The following is an 18065-nucleotide window of genomic DNA, read 5'->3' as shown; positions in this document are numbered from 1 at the left end:
AACATACATAATAAAAGAAAGTATATAGTTTTTACAATTAAAATTAGAATAATAGCTATTATCTTAATTTTGTAATTGAGATGAAGCTGAAAAACGGTTCTTACAAAACCAGAAATTATTGGAAAAAGATAAGAGAACGAACATTATGACCTAGTTTCGCGATTTGTGCCGTATATGGGCCACTGACAATGAGTATAAGGTCACGCGGCATGCATGGGGAGGTACGTGCGTGCGTTGCGTCGCGGATTTATCACTAGCCGCTGTGCGACTGCGTCATCGACTTCATGTACTTGGATCAGCCTGCAGGTAGAGTGGAAGGGATACAATACTGAGAGGGATGGATGCAATACTCAATTAATCTACGATATCTGGGACTCCATGTTCGTCGCAACAATCGTTCCGTCGTGCTCGAAATTACTTTCGTTGTCCTAGTGATTCGTCGAAGTCGCGAGATCCGTGCAAGATTAAGTTTCACAGACAAATTAATTAATAAGAAAAATAATATCAATAAAATTCCGCATTTTATTCAAATTTTTAATCCAAGGGAATTTTAAATCAAGGCTTAATTCAAAATATATAACAATGTTGAGAATAGAGAAGAAGTTACCTTTAAAATTGCTTATTTATCTTATTTTTGTTAAACTAATTATTTAAATTATTTAAAAATAAATTATTAAAAAAATTTAATGATGAAAAATTTTACGACGCAAAATTCTATATAATATAATAATTTATTAAATGCAAATAAAACATTTATTCGTTAATAAACAAACTTGTCGTCGCTTACTGTCGTCATAGAAGTTAGTATAATCCACTTAACGACGTTACTCGCGTTTATCGAAGCGTAATTGGTAATTGACGGTAATACGAGGACCTGTGCGACCGAATTTCCCGTGAAGGAGTTTAATGGAGATCAACGAAGTAGAGGGCGAACATCATTCAAATGAGGAGGTCGTGAGAGTGCGAGGGCAAAAATTATGTCATGACAGCATCGCTCGACCGGCCTGTCGCTAAGTTTTAACGCGAGATTAACGCTTCGACACACACTGTGTCACTTCATTTGTGATCAAATTCTCGATCAAATATTAAATTTATTCCGTAATTATTCGGGAATATTAATTTTGCCGGTCTTTTATTATTACTTTATTTTGTAATATTAATTTTATATATTAATATTTAATTTGTAATATATAAAGTTAGTGTTTACTAACAAATTTTAAATCATTTAGCTTTAATATTAAGTTTTTTGAAGTTATTTAATTAATTAGAGAAAATTTGTTAACTTAAAAAATCAACGAATAATTGCAGATTAATGTTGGAAAATAATCACATTAAAGTAGTTTGTTAAGAATTTCACTCTGTACAAAGTCGAAGAAAACTTCAACTGCTTACGAGGAGGATATTAATAGTGCATTCTGATTCTTCTATTTTGCATTAACGAGAGCCGGTCGAAGCGCACACACATCTACGAGGATGAGTTATTATTATCTTGTTCGTAGTAACGCGCGTTTTTCTCGAACATGCGACGAAAGAGAGAAGGAGAGAGAGAGAGAGAGAGAGAGAGAATATCCACTGAAAAATTCACGTCGTGATCGCCGCCATCTCATCCCAACCTACTCGCTTCTCCTCGAGATATATCTCGATGCGTCATTTTACTCGCGATTTTACGCTCTCGTAAATGCTTTTTCTAGACTTTACGAACGACACGGTTGCCCAAATGTAATAAGTCACGTCCTTCTACCGTGGCTAAAATCCATTCTGGTTATAAAGACTTAAAAAAAAGGCCTTTTAAAAAGACTTAAGGAAGGCAAAAATCAGAAATAAATATTTTACATTAATACAACTTCATTACAAATCTTTATAAAAATCTATTATATTTTTTCTATCTCTCTCTCTCTCTCTCTCTCTCTCACACACGAATGTAAAAACAAGATTATTAAAATATATACATAATAATTGAAATTAAATCGTGCCATTGGATCGTAATAATCTGAGATCAACCATGTCACACGCTCGGCGATCGTTCGACTAGTAAAAGGGCAGTTCACGCTTCTATGCTTAATCAAGCAATTAGGCGATCAACGGGCTTCATCTCGTACGGTCCTAAACCTTTCTATGGCAGGTCACGGCTCTCCACCAAGTCGTCGTTTCTTTGCTCGCTATCTTTGGCACGCGTCGCTCCGACTTGCACACATTCGCGAATCATCCCGAATTCCACCTCGCAAGTCTCGTCACTTCCATGACGTGAAATTTTACGTTCGCCAAAAGCATATTGTTTAATTTTAAAACTTCATCATAGTTCAAAAGAAAGAAAGATTCGCTGATAAAGATTAATTCTTTACTATCTTTTTATACATATAAATACAAAATTTTATAAAATTCCAACTAAAAAGATCCAACTAATAAATAAATTAATTAAATATTGATGCAAATATTAAAGTTAGATTATTGTCGATTGGCGAGAAATAAATGAAATTTTTATGATAACTTAGAAACAAAGGAAAATGCATAGTGTATATAAACGTGTAGTATAGACCATTGGAAATATACACGGAAGCAAGATAGTATGCGGAAAAGTCAATAACTGACGGTTTATTATTTTTCTTTCCTTCTCCAAGAAACCTGACTCGCCTGTTAATCTTTTCTTCATACATTTTTCGTCCTTTTGACAAATATAAGACATGAATTTATAAGACTTAAATTGTACAGAAAAGTAAAATATTGAAATGCAAAATATAACGGTATTCTGTAAAGACAAAAGGAATGTATATGTTACAATTAAATTTTAATTTAAAATTAAATTAAACTTTTGCTGAAAAAAATATAAAACATTGAAAGATACGAAGGAAAAAAATTCAAGGAAATCCATGTCAGAGTTTCTCTCTCGCGTTCGCGGAATCGACACGTTACGAATTTTCAACATTTTCATAAGAACTTTGTGCAGCGGCTCGGAAAGATCTCCACAATGAAATATACATGATATATAATGGAAAAACTGCGGTTTCACGAGCACCGTGCATTCGTATTCGTTGCTCGCATTCGTGGCAGAGCGCGCGTTTTACGTCGCAGAATTGCGGTCGCGGCCATTGGAATCGTAATTTACGGCGGTTTTCCAACCCCGAGAAAAACCGCGCGTGGCCACGCATACTTGCGTCGTACGCACGTGCGTCGAGAGAGAGAGAGAGAGAGAGAGAGAGAGAGAGAGAGAGAGAGAGAGATAGATAGAGATTGCGAAAATTTCTGAAACGATGCAACGAATCTCTTCGAGATGATCTTCCGGACTCACTCGTCGATTAATTCCAATCGATAAATCCCATAAGCATAAACCGCATTCACTGTTTATTCACTGTGCCACTGTGTCACCAGCCTTATCACAGTCCCGTAACCGTCGCTTATCACCGCGTCATCGGGATGCAGCGATCCCGAGGCTCTCGACGCTACCGCTGCATCCGATCGGCCGCATTCGATACGACTTGCATAAAAGAGAGGGAGAAGAGAGCGAGGGGGGAAAAAGGAGGCAGAGAAAGAAAGAGAGAGAAAATAAGACGAGGGGGAGAGACCAACAGATCGACGAGAGAGAGAGAGAGAGAGAGAGGGAGAAAGAGCGCGCGCGATTGTTCGCCGATGCAGCCGACAGCACGACTGGCGGCGGCGACCTCACCGCACCTCTGCACATCCACCCACGCTATATCGATCCTCTCCCCGTCCTCTCCCCGGACACGTCGCCCCACCTCGCCTCGCCTCGCTTCGTCTCGTCTCACCTCGCCGCACCTCTCGTCTGGTGAACCCGCGCGTGAACCAGGAGCGCAGCGTCGCGTCGCGTCGGTGCCGGGTAGTCGTAGGTTTTGCCGCTGATGTCCGCGATTCGGCGAGGCTGGCATTGCATTGGCGGCGATGCAGGGCTAGAAGTCGAGCTCTCGGATTGTATCCAACGCGCGCGCGCAGGTGCATATGAATGGAAACTGGGGTGCGTGTACGTGATGGGATGGCTGACGATGAGTAGCAATATAGGGTGCCTGCTCAAATCTGGGAAAAAATTCCTTCAAAGGAGGGCGGGTAAAATATGCTGATTTTTGCCTAGACAGTGTAACGTAAGTTACATATATATATGTTTTATAGTTTTTGAGTTGTTAAATACGAAAATGCCTGTTTTATTTTTTTCAGAAACAAATATAGCTGATATCAAATATGACAGCTTCCACGCAAAGACGAAACAGGGTGCAACAATATACATATAAAAGATAAGAGGTTTATTGCGAGAACAAAAATAAAAATAAAAAAAGTTGACTTGAATTACGTTATGATAATTTGACAATAAGAAGTAGTCATATTGAAAAATTACAATACATGTTCTTTAAAAGTTTTTTTAATACAAGAATAGTAATTTACATTTATGTAATATAACACATTAATTATAATATTTTATATAAGTTCCATCACAGCCTTAAAAAACAAATAATGGAACTTGAGTATAGCTTTAGAAGTAGCGCTAATATTGCGCTAAAAATTAAAAAAAAAATTACATATAATATGTAATATATTTTAGATACAGTACATTAAGAAAAACTTATAAAAATTAAGTAAAAAATAAAAATTACTAAATAATAACGTTGTTTCATATCATTTTTACAATACGAGTGAGAATAGTCATTTCCGATTATTTTTTTCGGCTAAACACAAATCCGGTTTCAAAGGAGGTTGTGTAAAATATGCTGATTTTTGCCTAGAAAATGTAACGTAATATATATTTTCTTATAGTTTTTGAGTTGCTGAATATAAAAATACTCGTTTTATTGGTCTAAAGTCGTGGGAAAGTGCTCAAAATTCGCCTTAAATAATCGAAATAAGTCATTTTTAATATTAATTCGATTAGTGTCGATTTTGTTGCAATTATTTAATTATTTATAGTTTAATTTTAAAATTTCTTTTATTGAAAATTAAACAAACACTTTAAAATGAAACATTTTAGAAATACTAAATCTAACATAGCAAAATCAATATAATATAATATATGTAATATAATATAAAAATTAAAAAATAAATAGTCAATTTGTTCAAAGAATCTTAAACCTCATCAGATGCAACTTACATTGTATATACATTGTACAGTTTGAAATATTTTAAAATGGACTTCCACTACCATAAAGCTACGTTACGTTTTTTATAAACCTTTGCCGGAAGTTCTATTATATAACTTTTCGCATTATACTGTATAGCGTCTCGTTTTATTCGTCACCAGGATCTTAATTTTGTCAGTTTCTTGGTTGATCAGGTCCACTAATATTATATAAAGCCTAAATATATCTATTCCTCTATCTCTTTTTATATTTTTTAAATTCTCTCCTCAATATTTAATTATTTTTATAAGCTGCATATTAGATGAGACTTAAGATTCTTGAATAAATTGACTATTTATTTTTTAATTTTTATATTATATTGATTTTGCTATGTTAGAGCTAGCATTTCTAAAATGTTTCATTAAAAGTGTTTCTTTAGTTTGTAATACAAGAAATTATAAAACTAAATTATAAATAATTAAATAATTGCAAAATCGACACTAATTGAATTACTATTAAAAGTGACTTATTTCTCTTTAAGGCGAATTTTAATCATTTTCCCATGGGCTTAGATCAATAAAACGGATATTTTCGTATTCAGCAACTCAAAAACTATAAGAAAATATATGTAACTTACGTTACACTTTCTGCGCAAAAATCAGCACATTTTATCCACCCTCCTTTCCTGAACTTCCAGGTATATTTTTGTTTAAAATTCCTCAGGTAAAGAGAAGATTTTTTGCAATTTTTTAAAATAAGTTTTTTTTATTGTATGCATTTTCTAATGTTTTTCACTTATGCCAAGAAAAATAAATAAAACCACTATAAAAAAAATAAATAGAACCACTTAAATTTCAAATGTTAGATTTGCAAATGTACTAAAAAAACTGAATAAATTTTTAATTTCTTTCTCACCAAACATTACAATAAAAAGAATATATTGTATATATATATTTTTAGATATTAAATATTAATATTTTTAAATTTTTTAAGATATTAAATATGTAAACAAAGATAGATAATATATATTATATTTTAAACACATAAATCATAACTTGTTTTATTTTCAGATTGTTTATATAATATAACAGTATTATCAAAGAAAAATTTAAAAAAAAATTCCTCGTATTACACTAAAATTCCAGGTACAAAAGAAATACCTGAGAAGTCCAAATTTTTCACATTTTTCAGAGAGCAAGCACTTTATAATAGTATCACCGGATAGATAGGTGGATATTTCTGTAGAATACCAAATAGATCCGTACTATATCTACGGATTTGTTTGGAATCGATTCATTTTGTCTTCTTTAAATTTTTTTTTTAATTTTATCAATCAGCTTTCCAATTAATTTTTACACAAAGCTCTCTAACATTTTCTATTCTTTTTTTTATAATGACAACGAATGAAAGAGAAGTCTGAGCCAAAATTTGACGAGTTTTCAGCATCTCGTACGTGAGTTGACTTTTGACATGCTAATATTGCAAATTATTACGTGCGACGAAGTTTTTCTCGTGAATTTTTTCCGCGCCGATGATTTTCACGCGGACGGATTCTGTCACGACACGATGGCTCGCATTAACGGTTGGAAACCTCGCGCGATGTATGCGCAAATTACGTAACGTGTTTCACTAAGTAGCAATGCCTGTACACTGCGAGTGCATACATAGTCGTGCAACCGATCGCACGTTGTAAGATTAGAATCGGAAATATCGAGATGCTTTCGAATTAGAAAAAAAAAGGCTCGACCGGTTTTCTTGGTATTTCCTTCTCTTCCTCTATTTCCCCAGACATCCATTTTGCCTGCGAATTGCACGTAAGGATCAAACATGAGGATCTAGAATATATCGCGAAGGATAAAACGCGATTGAGAATTCGTATAAATTAATCGATACGTGAAATGTCAAACGTCAAGTGTCAAAGTTTGTCACTTCAAGTGACTTGGAGAGTAAATTGTGTGTGCTATCATGTATGTACTTCAAATGAAATCTATCTAAATTAACTTTTAGTCTGATTGCTCTTCCCATTTTTTTTCTAGATTGATGATAAACAAGAGGGTTAAAGAATTTAAAATGAATGCAGAAATATTTTTTTGTAGCATTTTAGTAGGAATTGTCGAAGTTCCATTATGCAAAAGTCATTAGGAAGAATCTCGAGTAAATTATTGATCGTAGAGTTTATTAATTACACTTTGTGTTGACTCTTATCTGTAATTAAGAGTAAACAAAGTGCAATCAACTTTACCTTTAGAACACTTGTGCGCTGCTCGAATTCTATTTACAATTGATACCGCGAGATACGCGAATATATTCGTACGCATCGATATATATATACGCGTATGTGCATATGTGTGATAAATCATCTGTTCTTCCTCCCCGAGTCGCAAACTATTTTCGTGCTCACTTTCATCAACTGTCACCGCACGTGCTAATCTTCATTGTTCTCGTACCGGGTTTACTTTAGAGTTCTTTAGAGGCCAAAAAGTATGACTTTAGTCTGACATTTCATTAAAAACAACAAGAAATAAAATGACAGAAACAGCTTGCTTGATGCTCGGTTTCAAACTTTGGAATAATTATTATTTCTGTCTCTTGAATTAATTCCGACAAAATAGCTTGTAAAACTTTACACACAGGCCATCCTATTTATCATGTTTATGTATGTACAGCTGATCGTTCTAAAAAAAGATTTAAACGTCAAGTCGAATGACACGAAATACAATTAATACGATGACCCTACGTAACAATTTGCATCTTATCATTCGCTACTATTATATCATTTTGACAAAGAAAGAAACTTTCTTGGAAAATTTACGTGTGACGTGTGCGGGCGAGATTGCTTGTAATGTCGAAATAGTGAGTGATAGACACTCAGGACAGCTCGCGTAATAGTTATACTGTACCACAAGTAAGCCTGTAACCGCGGAGAACTGTCGTAAACAGTTTGGTAACACGGTGGTACCAGGCGACGGAGACACAAAGGGGGCCGAGAGAGAGAAAGGAACGTCACTTCCGGCCCATTAAGATCATCAAGGGTCGCGCGAATCGTGCGCGGGAGGTTAATTATTCTGGGGACAGTGTCTCTCATCTTCGATGATTTTCCTGATAGTTCTTTTTTATTTCTTTTCTAGGAGTTTCATGTGACAACTTTGTTTAGAAAAAAAATGCATCAAAAGATGATAAACATCCAGAAAAATTTATTATTTAAACGAAATTATGTACTTTTTTTAGATGATTGCCTTTTTTTAATAACTTTTAATGATTCTTTCTTTTTTTAGCTGTCCAATAATTTCACAAATCTTGTTCACAACAAAAGATTTTTCAAAATCCATTTAAAACAAGACTGTATAAGATACATTTCTTTTTTTGATCTCTGATAATGTTTCAATTTATTTTATAATGGATGATTTATTAATTTCTTTATGTATCGATTTTTTTATGTAATGAATCTTACCTGATCTGCGCGTGATAGGCGGGCGTGGTGTGCTCGGTGTGCGTGGTCAAAAGTTCCGCGGAGTTGTTGGCCATGTTTATCGGGTGTCCTGTCAAGTGTGTTATCGGCTCCAGTAAAAGAACACCGGGCGTCGCCGGCGACGGTTGTGGACCTAACAACAAGACGCGTACTTTTTCTCTACCTTCACTGAAATCAAAGCAGAAATGTCTTCTATTAGTATAAATATACGTCATAATATTAATTATTATAATTATACATTATAATTAATAATATAAAAGATACTTTATTTTTATTATGGAGAAAGAGAGAAAAAGAGAGATATACTCGATATATGAATTAAATAATGTTTTTAATCGTTAATATCGTGATACTCTTTAACCTTTTGAGTCTCAGCGGGTTACCTAGGACCCACCTTTTTTTCCTAGTTTTTTATTGTTTTAACTTCTTTTTTATCAACAAATATCGGATTTTTTGTTTTTATAGAGTCTCTAGAACAATCAATAAGTGTAAAAAAATATGAATAGTCATTAATTGTTAATTGCAAAAATACCATATATAAACAAACGGTCAAAATTAATACGTTTTTACGAAAAAATGCATTTTCTACTTAATCTATTATGACAATAAATACGGCAATTTTTTTATAATTTTAGTACACTCTAAAGTATGTTTCAGAATTTTTTTAGAATTATCCACCGTGTTGTTTTTATTAATCCTCCTTTCTTGATAAAAAATATATAAAAAACAATATTTTCTGTTCTAAATTGAAAGTAACAGTTGTATTCTTTTTTAAATTTTTTCTCTGAAGGTTTTTTTAGATCGCAGAATCTGAATTTAAAGGAAAAAAAATTTAATTTCCAAAATTTAATATAGGGATCCAATATGACGGAAGTAAAATTTCGTCTGTCATATTAGATCCGCCGTCTTGAATTTTGAAAATCTGATAACGGATTCGTAATCAGCGATTCCAAAAACCCTTATATATCAAATTTTATAAAATACTGACAATTAGAAAAATTCGTGATTCAAAGGGTTAACGCGAGAAGAACCAACAGTTATTTTAAAAAATGTAGCTGTCAAATAAATAGTTTTTTCAAGTTTTCTTTAAAATATTATTTGACAATCGTTCTTGTATAAGAAAACTCAGGCCTTGAATGATAAAACGAAGGGTGCATTTCCTTGCAACCCTTGCGCGGGTTGTGCAGAAAAAAAAAGAGCTGAGCGAAATTTAACGATTTAACTTCCGCTTTTGTCGCCACGCCTCCTCGCGTGTCCTATCCCCAGAAACGTGTGGTACCCTTCCTCGGAAACGTTCGCTGGGCATGCACATGTGCGACTCTCATGTATACAAGGCGGCTAATTTCTCACACACACCGACTGATTCCAAAAATTTAATGTATTATATTAATTAAAATATTAAATATATTTAATAATTATATATAAATATATAATATTTATAAGTATATAAACATATAATAATTTAATAATTATATTATTAAATTATTAAATTTATATATTATATTAATTATATTATTAAAAAAATGTTTCCACATTATATAATTAGACGGAAATTTTTAGATATTTTGAATCTAATGAATTAATTTTTATTACGTATGCTGTATAAATTAAAATTTTTATGTTCTCTTAGTAAATCTATTCTTTTCGTATCAGTATAATCTTGTAAGAATTTCGATTACATATGAGATGACATATTTCAATTCTGTCTCATTCGCAGATGTAACGTGTCTGGTCGACGAACGACGAAACGCAAGTCGGTCGTCTGATTGCTCGTTTACTCACTTACATAACTTTCCGACGACGTCATTCACGTTACGATGCAACGTCGTGGGAGATGTAATACATAACAATACGCGAGCGTATCGAAACAGCGACGAATGGATTCGTATTGGATAGAGAGGCTAGTTTCTGTTTTAGCTCTCTATCATTTTCAAAGTATCCATAAATGTCGAAAAAGTATAATAATTTAAAATGTAATTTTAATTAATCGGAATTCTATCATGCTCAACGAAGCGCGTAATTTAATGTAAAATCTAGTTGTTTTATTGTAGTTTCATCTTCCCTTTCTTTTTTTCTCGCGATACATTAAAGCTGGAACAATAAACATCGTTCTGCGACATGAATGAAAAAGTAAAGAGAATATCGCATGTTGAGATATACACAAACGTTTGTTCTCTTACAGTTTCATGTTGTGGAATGATTTTAATTCAAAGATATTGATTTTGCGTAGGTATATTTGATTTGTTCGATCTTTTGGAAAGATATCTTTCTTTATAATTTATTTAATACGTTACTATATATATTGATCATTCTCTCTGCTTAAAGTGAACTTTGTGAAAATTGACAAAATGCCTCAATTTAATCTTAATTTATTCCTACTGTCTCTCAGAATTAACTGTGTATTTGCAACGCGAACGAGAAGGTTAATTCGCAATAATTACGAAAGTTAACCCGGCCGTTGGCTTAATTGCGGCAATCCGGGGCGAAACTTGATCTTGTCGCGTGTGCAATAATCCAAATATATTTCCATACAAACAATATTTTTCTTACGTAAAGGATCGAAGGTACCGTTATTAGGCAGGTCGATTCGATTGCGCGCGACGAGAGATTAATCGAACGGTATCAACGGAAATGCGAACAGGAATAACGACTCAACGTAATTTACGAGTAGCATCGTCGTTTCCCCTCGAGATTCTCTACCATCCGTTTCCATTTTTTTGCGGAAATCTCCGCGTGCAAATCTGCACGTGTTGCGCACAAGTAGCATTCCGCCAACGGCAGGCTGCCAACTATTCAGAGTTGACATATCGGGGGCGGTGGCTTTGTCACAAATTTCTAAAACAGCCCGTCTCACGTAATTCGCTCAATAAGCAATCAGTGACCGAGAGCTGAAAAGCGTAATATCCAAAGTGCATTTCTATCTCCGTCTATCTATACAGCTGAAAACGTCCTTCATTTACTGAAAAAGATTCGCGCGTTACAAAGTTCTAGAAAGCAAATTAAACCGTGGAAAAGATACGAAAAAAAATATTAAAACTATACAAAAAGTAAAAGATTCAAAATTAAATATTTTTAAAAATCCTTATTTTTAGTCTTAAAATTTTGAATTAAAATTAAATATAAAAATGCAAATATTTAAAATAATGTGGCTACTTACGTTACTCTTATTTAAATTAATATTAAAATATTTTTCAAAAATTTAATCTTGCGATTACAAAACTTAGAAAAATTGTATTTGTTTTTTAATCACGCCTTGCAAAGTTCTAAAAAGCAAATTAAGATATAGAAAGATATAAGAAAATATATTGAAAATATATGCGAAGTAAAAGTGTCAGAGAATTAAAAGTTTTAAAAAATTCTCGTTTTTATATACACTCTAAATTTCAAATTTGAATTAAAAAATAAAAATTCAAATATATAGAAGAATATGGTTTGTATGTTACTCTTATTTAAGTTATTAAAATTATTTTTCAATAATTTAATCTTATTTACAATTACAAAAAATTGTGTTTGCAGCATATCACCCTTAAATCAAAATCACGAATGTGCAGTTTTGTAATTTCTGAGTTATTGCAATTTAAAAATTTAATTTTCTATAAAAAATTTATTCCTATAACTCCTTCGTGAATTGATACTTAAAATTTTCTATCACATTTGTGTCTCTAGACGTAGAAAGTCTTTATATAAAGTAAAGTAAAAGTTTCAGAAAAATAAAAATTTTAAAAGTCCTCATTTTTATATACATTCTAACTTTTAAATTTGAATCAAAAATAAAAATTCAAATATTTAAAAGTTATTATTAAAATTATTTTTCAATAATTTAATCTTGTTTACAGCTACAAAAAATTGTGTTTGCAGCATATGTCAAAATCACGAACGCGCAGTTTTGTAGTTTCTGAGTTATTGTAATTTAAAAATTTAATTTTCGCCGAAAAATTTATTCCTACAATTCCTTCGTGAATTGATACTTAAAATTTTAAATTTTCCACAGTATTCTCGTCTCTAGCATAGAATCTTTACCATTCAGAATTGGATAAGAAATGACGTTAATGATATTAGTGAAAAATTGAAAAATTTGCACAGTCGTGGTTTTAGCATAACGGCGACGATATGAGAAATTCATGCGCAGCGAAAGGGTTAAGCACAGTGCGGCAATACATTCGTAATGCATTTTCGTTCGCCTTGACATTTCTATGAAACTTGCATGAGCGGCCCAATGCAATTACAACGAGAGCACCTCCCCGTAGGCGTATATACCTTTCGTCTAAACGCCGAGAACATCGTTTAGGGAAATAACGGCCGGAGAATAAAACGGTGAAAATGTAGAATGATTCACCGAGTACCATTGAGTGTTCTCTTTGATCTATATAGAGGTAATGGCTCTTTCAAAGATAAGAATTAAGTAGAGATAAGAGGAGCAGCAGCCCACCTTTCCGAAACATGATTATGCCTAAGATCGATACATCGGTAAATTATGTCATCTTACGTCATATGCCTGCGGCTGATAGATTCAGGACACACTGCATAACTTCACCCATCTATCGCCGTACGTCGCACACTCGTGAAAATTCGATTCATATCCTCGGGGGAGCTATATCATCAGTTTCAGGAGATAAGGCCAAGGAGGGCGGATGTATATGGAAAACGATCCCGAAGAGGAGAGAAATTGGCTGTTCCTTCAAGGGTTAAACGCAAAAGTTGTAAGATACCTCCCGACGGCGCTATGGGATTTGAAAACTGTACACATGTCAGAGTGCATTTTAGCAGAAAAAAATGTCACAAGTAAATTGCAGTATAAATATAAATAAAAACATGGAGTGTATATAATATGTATTTCAGATATTATATACATAAAATTTTAAAATATATATATATATAAATATCACATATAATTTGAGATATTCATATCTCTCTCTCCCTCTTTATATTAATAAAAACAAATATTTTTTGCTAATTGAATATTTTGAGCAGAGATTCATAAATATGGAAAACATTAAATTAAAAAAATATAAAGGTCATATATGTATTTCGAAAAACTTGTAAGAATATATATAAATTTCAGGTGTCTCTTTCTCCCTCTTTCTTCAGTAATTTAATAACACAAGAAATGTATTTTTTTTACTATTTAAATATTTTAAGCAGAAATCCATGTCAACATGAAATTGGTGCTATTTCAGATATTACACAAATATCAAATTAAAAAAATGTATGAATGTCATATATATAATTCGAGAAACTCTTTTGTAGAAGAATAGAAATATAAATATATATAAATTTCAAATTTTGTGTTTTAAGAGAAAGAGTGTTTTTTTTCTTTGTTATTTGAATATTTTTTGAACAGAGGCCCATGAACGATCATCGTTCGCAGTGCGCGAACGATAACATTCCGACATCGCAAGTGCGATATGATGAGTCATTCGCCGATAAAAATTGCACGTTCAGCTGGGAATAGAATTAACGAAGTATTTATTCTGCCCGATAAGTAGACCGCCACGGCAATGGCACACACATTTGATAAGCTACTGGATGTTTAGTTGCGTCGAGCGTGTTAACCTTCATCCGCTTTTCTCGCTACCAAGAATTCATCACTTTGATACAAAGAGAGAGAATTATTCGTGATATATTGGCCGCGTTCGAGGAAACGCTATTAGCGCTAACGGAACGGTGTCGTTCTATCTTTGTTCAACTTTTAATGAGTAACAAAGATAGAGTGACACCGTTAGCGCTAATAGCGTTTGCCTGAACGCGTCCATTATAGTTTATATTAAAATGCATCATGTGTGCGAAGCACTCTTGCTCGATTTTATTGCGCGAGTGTTTAAATGTAAATAATTGTGATTCTTGTGACACCTAAACGATATATAATCTACTTTCGGAAAAATGTTGACAGTTTTAATTTAATTTCACCTTAATTTAATTTCTTCTTTATTTCTATGTTCTTCTAAATTAATTTAATTTAATTTAATTTAATTTAATTTGTAATATTTTATATTAAATAATAAATAATAAAATATACAAATAATAAAATATAATATTTATTCTCGTCTTTGCACGTCTATTAATCCTTTGAGTCACGAATTTTTCTAATTGTCAGTATTTTATAAAATTTGGTATATAAAGGTTATTGGGGTCGCTGATTACGAATCCGTTATCAGATTTTCAAAATTCAATATGGCAGACGAAATTTTACTTTCGCCATATTGGATCCCTATATTAAATTTTGGAAATTAAATTTTTTTTCCTTTAGATTCAGATTCTGCGATCTAAAAAAACCTTCAGAGAAAAAATTTAAAAAAGAATACAACTGTTACTTTTAATTTAGAACAGAAAATATTGTTTTTTATATATTTTTTATCAAAAAAAAGAGGATTTAACAAAAACAACACGGTGGGAAATTCTAAAAAAATTCTGAAAAATACTTTAGAATGTACTAAGATTATAAAAAATTGCCGTATTTATTGTCATAATAGATTAGTAGAAAATGCATTTTTTCGTAAAAAAGTACTAATTTTGACCGTTTGTTTATATATGGTATTTTTGCAATTAACAATTAATGACTGTTCATATTTTTTTTATACTTATTGATGTTCTAGAGACTCTGTAGAAACAAAAAATCCGATATTTGTTGATAAAAAAGTAGTTAAAACAATAAAAAACTAGGAAAAAAAGATGGGTCTCCGGGTGACCCGCTGTGACTCAAAGAGTTAAGCTGGCTTAGCTACAAAGTTAACTTAAAAATAAGTTAGCACAGCCACTCCACACATTTTCTCCGAATCGGCAACAGAAGGGAATTGGGCAACAAATTAGTAACAAAAGAGCACTAAAATGTATAAATTTTCTTCGATTATGCTAAGGTGACTGTAGCAGCTTAATAGACGTCTTTGCATTCAAGCATAGCAACAGACTTGTATTGAGCAAAACGACTGTATTATTGTAATTTTGCCGTTCGATGTAGGTCGCAAAGAACGTGGATCGTCGAGTATTCTCCAAAAAAGGGATAACGATCGCTCGAATCGAAGACTCGCTCGCCGGAATGCGCATCGAGGGAGTCATGATCTTGCGCAACGTCCTGCCTGGTCACGCGTAATCGACCAAAACGAGTCGACGAGGATCGTAGTCGAGAGGAGGGACCGAAAACACGCGGACGAGCTGCGGACCAGACGCGGAACCGGTTCCCGAGATCCCGACATCCCGCGGTCGCCGGCCGTGGAATCGATCCTGCGCGTCGATAACGATTCCCTCTAGTGCGAGGAAAGTGCGCGCGACGGAGCCGTTCCACTCCAGTGGAATGTGTACCCTTCGATGAAGTTGTCATTTCGAGTTATGATCCTCGATAAGCCTTCGTGAGAGGACTTGATAAAGTAAACATGGAGGAGGCTTCATACGGGGATTTATCTAAACATTTGAAAAATCCACATCTTTGGATTTTTTAGCATTTATAAATCTCTCTCAACATAGAGAGTTTGAATCAAATCATTAAGAGAATTGAGAAAAATTCTATTCTAATTTTTTAATACAAAATTTCTTTCAATATTTTCTCTCTTTATATTTGTACAAAATTCTAATAAATTTTATATACAAATATATTTTATATTTTATGTATTATCTATAAGTATAAAATCATATATGTTCTATTATCATATTTGACTTTAATTTGAATTAAATTATGAATTTCTATTAATTATCTTTAGCGATTGATTTATTTAGTTCTGATTATATTCTCGTTAACAATCTGTACTAGAAGACTGCTTTTCTCGTTTTAAATAGATTAAATAAGTTAAATAAATAAATTTATACTTTCTATACGAGATTTCTTTAAATTTGTTCTCTCTTTATACATAAATTTCTAATAAACTTTATATATCGATACGGTTTATATTTTATATGTATCTATTCTTGAATGTCAAGGTCCTCGAAAGTTTATAGGTTCTCCCTACATTGAGTCGTAAAACTCCCTGTTGCGTAAGTAATATTTATGCAAAGAGACAGTTTGCATAATTCACAGGCAGATATGCGCTATTGTTGTTTACGCATTGACGCCCAACAGCACCGTGTCTGGCGTCATCTGACAGTTAAACACCTCGCGAGAGCGAGTCAGACCTTGAGCCCGTGACATCATCATCCTAATCGCCTACGACGCCATGCTCACGATCGGATCGGGTGACTCGTTATTTTTTTCGATGCTACTCCGGATGGAATCACGAGAATCCTGCTATGAATTCTCGCAACGACGAAGAAAAGTCGAATAATCTATTTTTTCTTTTCGTTGAAGTTTGATACTAGAAGCACCGAGCGATTTTTTTGACCGTTTCTATTTTCTAGATTAGTAACCTATTTTTTGTGTAAAAGATAGGATTCTAAAATTTTGTAACTTTTCATCAATTATTTCCTTTATTAAATAATTGATAAAAAGCTTTAAAATTTCAGAATTTTAGTCTAAAGAAAAAAGAATCCGTACTTCTAATGTCAAATGCGTTCCAAATATCTTCTTAAAATACTTTAATTAATAATAAAATTGACGGACTAGGATAAACTTTAATTAAGCTAAAGATATTGATTGAAAGTATCACCGAGCAGAAATTTAATTTAGCCGCATAGGAAAAATATACATATTTATGTATGCATATGTATACATATGTACATATTTTTTTTTCACGCGACAACTTATTCAATGTCGTTAATTGTTCAAGGGAATGCATTTTAATTTCAAGTCGTGATACTTGAAATTAATAAATGCCAAGTTGCTCACCGCAAGGTTATAAAACCAGCTCGCGACACGCTATTCTATTAATATACGCAGTCATTCGTGTGAGATATAAAATAAAAATATTTTCTATGACAACCGTATTCAGTAAGAGCCGATACAGAATAATAGAAGCTAAGACTCGTAAACAAGTCGTGATATAAATCCGCTCGTGAAAACTCATGCGAGCGAGAACATTTGCACTCAAATAAGTGCTAATTTTAGTAAAAGAATTCATCATTAAAACAGTATCATTCCCTATATTATATATCCTATATATCGCAAATAGAATTGCAATCTAGAAATTAAAAGAAATATCGCTAACAATTAATACTTGATTAATAATTATACAGTGATTGAAATCAATGACACAAATTGACACATATCGATCGCAATCAACTGCTTTATTTGGTTTTTCTGTTTTCTCTTTTCTTTTTTTTTTTCATCGACGTAATTTTCACCGCAAAGTCGAATCGCATCGCTTCAATTGTGTGCTTTTATGACGCGCCGCGTAAAAGTTGAGCAAATATTTTATCGTGTCGTGCATCTCCCTTGGCGTGACAGGTGATGCTTGGGAAATTATTTGGAGGTATTTCTCAAATAAAGCAAAAAAGAAACAAAGGCTATTTTGTTACCCACGCGAGCATTCGTCCTATAAATATTGCTGTCGTATAAACAACGATTTCTTTGTATTAACAAATCGTTTAAATCGTGTTAAATAATTACAATGCTTTAATCATCTCTGCTCTTTCTATTTGCAAAGAGAGGATCTTTAGAAAAGATTTATACGATCGAT

At 32.9% G+C, this 18065-nt stretch overlaps 1 protein-coding gene across 2 annotated transcripts in view; it reads right to left on the bottom strand.

Annotated features, from left to right (window-relative positions):
- LOC140663402 (uncharacterized) overlaps window positions 1–18065 on the bottom strand; it is an 86714-nt gene that overhangs the window by 14530 nt on the left and 54119 nt on the right. For both annotated transcript variants that reach the window (XM_072887522.1, XM_072887523.1), the window contains one exon: window positions 8509–8694. In XM_072887522.1, the coding sequence (XP_072743623.1) occupies window positions 8509–8694 (186 nt within the window). The remainder of the gene's footprint in view (window positions 1–8508; window positions 8695–18065) is intronic.

Source organism: Anoplolepis gracilipes, chromosome 3, assembly GCF_047496725.1.
Source record: "Anoplolepis gracilipes chromosome 3, ASM4749672v1, whole genome shotgun sequence".
In the NCBI taxonomy this organism is placed as follows: Eukaryota; Metazoa; Arthropoda; class Insecta; order Hymenoptera; family Formicidae; genus Anoplolepis; species Anoplolepis gracilipes.
Note: the sequence above shows the minus strand (reverse complement) of the source record. Positions and strands in the feature narration are given on the sequence as shown.